Genomic DNA, 7,285 nt, shown 5'->3' on the forward strand with positions numbered 1-7,285 from the left:
TAGCTGGCCAAACCTGACCGTGATCAAAGCACACGTCTCATCTCCAATTCCTTCTCTTTTCCAACCGATCTTTCAAAAGCTTCGACACTTTAAAGCAGCACAGTGACAATGTCAGAAAGTATCTGGGTCACATATGCCATCTCACCTTGACCCGTCCTGTCATAAGCACAGCACAAAAGCTTCTTTCGGCTGGGATCTGACAGCTTGAGTCCTCATCAAAATCTAGTGCTTCAGAACAGTATAGTTACTTCAAAATTATAGACAAAGAATGAAAGAGACTTAAAGGAAAACTCAAAGATGGCACAAGGACAGATACATCAGTTTACCGATTAGCTAGCATCATTAGCTGACATTAGTCTTAATTAGTCTCTTAAATATTCAAGAACATTAAGGCCTGAAATATAATATACACTAAAGTTTAAACATTTTGGGGTCTCTTTTTTGAATGAAATTAATATTTTTATTCATCAAGGATGCATTAAATTGATCAAAAGTGACTGTAAAGACACTTATTATTTCATAAACGATTTCTAACTCAAATAAATGCAGTTCTATTGAACTTCATATTCATAAAATCATCCTGAAACAGTGATAATAATCAGAAATGCTTATTGAGCAGCAAATCAGCATATCATTATGATTTCTGAAGATCATGTGACACTGAAGACTGGAGGAATGATGCTGAAAATTCAGCTTTGCATCACAGGAATAAATTACATTTTAGATCACATTCAAACAGAAAACAGCTAATTTAATTTTAAATAATATTTCACAATATTAAAATTTTTGGTGGTATATTTGATCAAAGAAATGCAGCCTTGGTGAGCCAAAGAGACTTTTCAAGCTAACCAACCCCAAAACTTTGAATGATGATAGTGTACTCTCTGTGAACACTGGCTTCTCATCTGTGTACGTATACGAAAAATATAATATTTCAGGCCTAAATGTCAGCTTTTTCCTCCTAGAGTAGAAACAAGCTCCAAATCGAGAAAGAAATTAGGTGGTATTGTAATACACTATATTGTGCTGTTTTGGAAGAATAGTTCATGTGGCATGAAAGAGAAAAATACATAATCTGTGAGCATACAGGGAAATCTTGTGCATACTGAACCCCATCACACAGTGGAAACCATAACATCTGTGCAGCAGCTGGGAGACGTGGCAGCTCAAATGGCTGCAAGTGTTACAGTCACTGGAGTCGACGAATGAGTTTGCACTGAACGAGTGCCTTTTAGCGCAGAGCAGAGGTAAAGTCAGCGAGAGCGAGCGTCTGTCGGCCGATAGCAGGGCGCAGCTATTGTTAGAAGTGGAATACCTGCTGCTGCCCCTGCTGGAGCTTTGGGAGTTCCTCCTGCTGTTTCCTGCTCCTGCGCTCCAGGCTGCTCTGCTGCAGGTGCCGCAGACGGGACGCCGCAGACGGCTGCACCAGTTTGGAGCCCGGAGGAGTGCCTACAGGCTGAGAACCAGAGAACAGACATAAATCAACAACAGCAGGCTGGGCTGGAACCTGACCGTGTTTGTTTAAGACTGAGTCTGAATAATTCACGTTTGCTGGAAGAGCAGCGTCAAAATGAAAGCTCTGCTCCAAAACCCAGTGAGCGGAGCAGCATCTCTGTTCCTGATGAACATGAAGGCTGTTGCACACAATTTTCTGAAGAATTTGCGAGAGTTGCATTATGTTTTTGATTGCTTTAAGAAAACATGTCACTTTTAGATATCATAAACCTCCAATGTCTTGTCCCAACTTGTGAGCTGTTAGTGGAATGGAAGTCCATATTATATAAGATTATATAATAAAGCAATTAAGTAAATAATAAAATACATTTATACATTTATTAATAGTCATGATTAATAATAATAATGTGTTAATAATAATAATAATAATAATAATAATAATTATTATTATTATTATTGTTATTATTATATTACTATTATTATTAAATTATTAACACATTATTATTATTATTATTATTATCAATAATCATGACTATTAATAAATGGATGTTATTATTATATAACATTTTATTTTATTATTTACTTAATTGCTTTATTATGTAATCTTATATAATAAGAAATATTAAAATATAAAGTTACAATGTGAGAAAAATAACAATAACGCAAATATTATTAACTGATAGCAAGAATTCATTTATTATTATTAATATTGACTGTTATAATTAGAATTATTTTCTTATTACTTGATTGATTTATATATATATATATATATATATATATATATATATATATAATATTAATAAATTCAGTTACAATGTGAGGAATAACACTAATAATATAGCAGTAATAATTTATTAGTGATAATTTATATATTTTTATTAATAAAATTTATTGTTGTTGTTATTAGTAGTAGTAGCCGGTATATTAATACTTAGTAATACTGTTTATTACTAAGTTGCTTTAATATTATGTTCTATATATTTAATAAGAAATATAAGAAGATTTAGTTACAATGTGTAATTCATTTATTATTATCAATATTGACTATTATTAGTATTATTATTAATTGCTTAATACTCAATTTCTTTTTTCAATATTATATTATATAATAAATAATAAAAATTTAGTTATGTGAGAAATAAACAGAATAATAATAAAGATAACTAGTAGTAATCATTTATTAATGTATTATTATTATTATTATTATTATTACATTATAATATTATTATAATAATTGAAACTTCATAATACTGCTTAATTGTTAGTTGCTTTATTATTATATAATATTATTTAACAAGAAACATAAAAACTATTATTTACAATGTGATAATATTTTATGTGTGCTAAATGTAATTATTATTATTATTATTATTATTATTAATAGTTTAAATATTTGTAACATTAGTAGTCATTTATTAATAGTATTTATTATTATTATTATTATAAAATTAATTATAATTATTATTATATAATACTTAATAGATAAATACGTAATTGATTTATGTAATATTATATGATACTATTAAATAAAGCAATTAAGAAAGCTTTAAAAAACACATAAACATTATGTTATTGTAAGCCAATGGGATATTTTCCCCAATTTTAATGGCAGCTGGGTTACAGTAATACAAAATCAAATACACATTTATTCAGCACTGGAAATCGCATGAAAATCAATCTGTCTAATTGAAATGACACCGTTTCATGTATATTTGTCTGTACTACACTGCATTATGCCGTTAGCTTAGTGTCATGATCCATTACAGTCCGGTCCAGTTGCTGCATATGTAGACAGAGACGCAGTTCACAAGGTTTTGGACCAGAGCCAAGAAACAGAAATAGAAACACTAATTGAATGAAAGAAAGAGACTGAGGGAATCTCTACAGATCAGCATGCAGCAGTAGTGTTGACTGACACCCTGCATGTGCGTGAGAAAAGCTGATATTAGCACTCTTTCACACTTCTTTCTCTGTGAGACATTAGTAGTACTTATCACAATACATCTCTGCAGGCTGACAAGATACACACACACACACACACACACACACACACACACACACACACACGCACATATATACAGACACAGGCTGTCCAGATATCTCAGATGATAACCACCAGTTTTCTTCTTCAGAAATCCTGAATACACTGGTCAGTTTCGCTATAGTTTCCTGTAACGAATAGCTTGTCGATACAGTAAACAGAACGAGTGAAAATGAGCCAAGTACATAGTTAAGAAGCACATTGAGTATGGAAAAGCTGTCGAGACTGATGAGTGGGTAAAGTGAAGTCAGGAGTTCATTTAGACCGCAGTAGCTGACACGCTTTTTGCTTCGTCTGTTTGTTATTGGCTCTTGGAGGTTTTGCTTTAAAGACTTTAAGCTTGTTAAAATTGATTTGTTACCACAGTGTCACAACATTACTGTCACTGTGCAGAAGAGGCACAGACTGACATAACAAAAGATAGAGAGAGAGAGATGACCTTGACTGATATTACACAGTTTATTCCAACAGCTTCGCTTCAAAAGAAAGCAAGTGAAAACAGAACGTGAAAAAATCTGTAAAAAATGGCAGATATAAATATAAACTGAATGTACATTTTGCTGTTACAGTGATGCAATTTTTTTTAAAACATTCTTAGCATTTTTGTGTTTTTGTCTTTGCTTGCTTTGAGGAAATGTGTGACTTTGCATACAAAATTATGAGCGATATCTCAAACTCTCAGTGACTTGACCCTACCGGTTTTAAGTATGGAAGCTCATTTTCACCTAAGAGTAAAATATATAAAACTAATCGTTAGAAAGTTCAAACTAAGACATTGTGAAACATAAAATTAAAAATAATAATAGAAAATAGAACGTTTTATTGCTTAATATTCTATAACATTATTAAAGCAATTAAGAGATACATTTGCAATATTGAGAAAATATTTTACTTAATATTTAATAATTTCATAATAGTGTATATTTATAATATTCATAATTTTTTATAATTACATTTTAAAATGATTATCTATATATCACAAATAAATTATAATTAATAATACTGTAAATATGATCATCATTATACAGTATTTAATGGCTCAATACTTAATAGTTTTAATAATATAATATAATACTAAACTAAATTAAATTACTAATATTCAATTTTATGTTTATTTAATAATAACAATATTAAGTAATATATATTGCATAATATTTAATTGCTTAATTCATAATTGCTTCATTAACTATTATTTCAAATATAATATATTATTAAATTATATTATATAATACAAATCTTTTTTTTTAGAATCTAGAATATCTCTGAGGATCTCTAGAAAAATCACAAAAATCAAGTCAAGAAACACTTAGAAAATGTTGTATAGACATGTTTAATTCCCAATGTGTTTTCATAGCCGGGTTTCAATACTATATCTCATTCAAGCCGTCTATAACATGCAGCAGCAGAGCTGGTTAAAGACTTGAAGACATGACAGATTAATAGGTTTTGTGTCAGAGTGTATTAGTAAGGTTCAGGAAAATCCTCAATGGCAGAGGTTATAAGGAGGCCTGAGAGGAAGGACTGGCAGTTAACACGTTACCTCTCTCCACAGAGAGTTGCTGATCCACTGGCCTGCCCTGTCAACACTGTTAGGAGTGACCTCAGCAGGGCTTTGGGCCTCAGCAGTGACCCTCAGTCTCGCTGGGGCTCTCTCAAACACCTGTCGTGTTGGTGTGTGTGCATAAATGCATTGACATGTTTAGGTTTGGAGGAAGATGAACAACACATTATTTCCAAATCTGCTGTATTAAAATTTTGACCAAGCTAAAAAAAATGTTCTCTTGTCCATTTACTGAATAACAGACCAATCAGGAATGAGTTAATGTCCTTCAATGTCATCCTATATGTAGATACATGGTGATAAGAATAATATTTTTCATGCATCCGACCAGCTTTTTACCTCCAGCTCTGCCATTATCTTCTCATCTTCATCCCCATCTTCCTTCATCCCAGAAGCAGCGATGACCGGAGGTGTGGATGACGGTCGGGGCCCATCGGAGGTCGACGGACGTCTCAGTTTGACAGGAGGTGTCTGGGATTGAGTTGGTACTTCAGCCTCTTCTCTATTCTCCACCTTCTCCAATTTCTACAAAAATAATATGTGTATGAAAGAGCAACCTTATAAACATCAGCAGGCACTGCAAGATATGAAGCACAAAAAATATTAACAGCTGCAGCAATGGAAATATTGCTTTATTTTACAGTTAACAGCCATTCAAATACAAAGTACATATTCATTATTATGTAACTGCTTATAACAAAAACATTTGAATTTGTCACTAAGATACTACTCCTTGAAATGTAGTTCAATTATCACCAAACTGGTTCAGATGATAAGTTTCCCAAACAGAAATGACTGAACAGAGTTTTGATTTCCCTTTATGTTAACAACTTACGATTATTTAAATCTAATCATTTTGAAAGAAAATTAGAATATATAGAAAAAAATACATGATGTATCTTGGCCAAACTTCAATCTATCGAAATGAAAGTTGGCACACTTCATCAGCACTATTATCTGAGGGTGCATGCCAAATTTTGGAACAACACCAACTATAGATCAGGAGATTAATGTTAAAAAGTTATGATGATGTGAGTCTAGTTATTTTTGACCCAAAATTAAAAATGTATAGCTTTAACAGATGGTATATCTTGGCAAAACTTAAATCTATTGAAACAAAACTTGGTACACCTTATCAGCACCATGATCTGAGGGTACATGCCAAATTTGGGAACAGCGCCAACTACAGTTCATGAGATTAATGTTGAAAAGTTATGATGATGCGAGTCTAATGATTCTGACCCAAAATTAAAATGTATAGATGTAATAGATGGTATATCTTGGCAAAACTTAAATCTATTGAAACAAAACTTGGTACACCTTATCAGCACCATGATCTGAGGGTACATGCCAAATTTGGGAATAGCACCAACTACAGGTCATGAGATTAGTGTTGAAAAGTTTTGATGATGCGAGTCTAATGATTTTGACCCAAAATTAGAATATACAGAAGAGAATACAGTAGATGCTATATCGTGACAAAATTTGATCTATTGAAACAAAACTTGGCACACTTTATTAGCACTATGATCTGAGAGTACAAGCTAAATTTGGGAAAAGCACCACCTACATGTCATGAGTCCTAAAATTATCTAGTTTGGTTATAACTTTTGAAATGTCAGAAAATCTAATTTTTGTGTCCCTTGGGTCATGCTGAATCCATTGATACAATTTTTTCCAGGATTGGATGAATGTTGCCTGTGATTCATTTTGAAATTTATTGCAAACTATTCTTTTTTTTAAATACTTTAATGTATCCGCACAAAATTTGGTAAAGATAATCAACAGCATGCCCTTAACATGCCTGAAAAATGTAAAGACAGCATCACCTAACATTCAACAGATACATAAAAATGCTTAACTTTTGAAAACTGTGGTTACCTTCACACTCTTGTTTATGGCGATTACTTCTCCACTGCTGTTGGTTGTGAGCCCAAGGCCTGATGGGAAACTTCGTCGCGGAGGAGGAGGGGGTGGGGACTTGGACAGCTTCTCTGTACGATACCGTGGCACTGTCAACTCTCCTGATCAGCCAATCAAATCAATCAATAAACCTATTAATTTGTCTAATGATCAGTCAAGTCATAAAACAATATAGCTAACATCACAAGGCAGTTTCTGTAGTTCTTGGCGCAATGATAACGAATCCTCACCTGATCCCCTGCGTGGGATGCCGTCTTTGCTGGGTGGTTTCGGTGGGGTTTTGCTGGGCTGATGTTCAGGTGTTA

The 7,285-nt window shown here is 32.7% G+C and overlaps 1 protein-coding gene across 1 annotated transcript in view; it reads right to left on the reverse strand.

Moving 5' to 3' along the window:
* Positions 1-793: 793 nt before the first annotated feature.
* Positions 794-7,285, reverse strand: part of LOC113042119 (SRC kinase signaling inhibitor 1-like) — an 18,910-nt gene continuing 12,418 nt past the window's right edge. Inside the window, exons 12-16 of the mRNA XM_026200705.1 lie at positions 7,211-7,285; positions 6,939-7,081; positions 5,397-5,582; positions 5,037-5,156; positions 794-1,456 (exon numbers count right to left, since the gene is read on the reverse strand). The exon at positions 7,211-7,285 is cut by the window's right edge and continues 214 nt beyond it. Of these exons, the coding sequence (XP_026056490.1) occupies positions 1,301-1,456; positions 5,037-5,156; positions 5,397-5,582; positions 6,939-7,081; positions 7,211-7,285 (680 nt within the window). The 3' untranslated portion in view covers positions 794-1,300. The remainder of the gene's footprint in view (positions 1,457-5,036; positions 5,157-5,396; positions 5,583-6,938; positions 7,082-7,210) is intronic.

This window comes from Carassius auratus, chromosome 24 (genome assembly GCF_003368295.1).
Source record: "Carassius auratus strain Wakin chromosome 24, ASM336829v1, whole genome shotgun sequence".
NCBI lineage: Eukaryota > Metazoa > Chordata > Actinopteri > Cypriniformes > Cyprinidae > Carassius > Carassius auratus.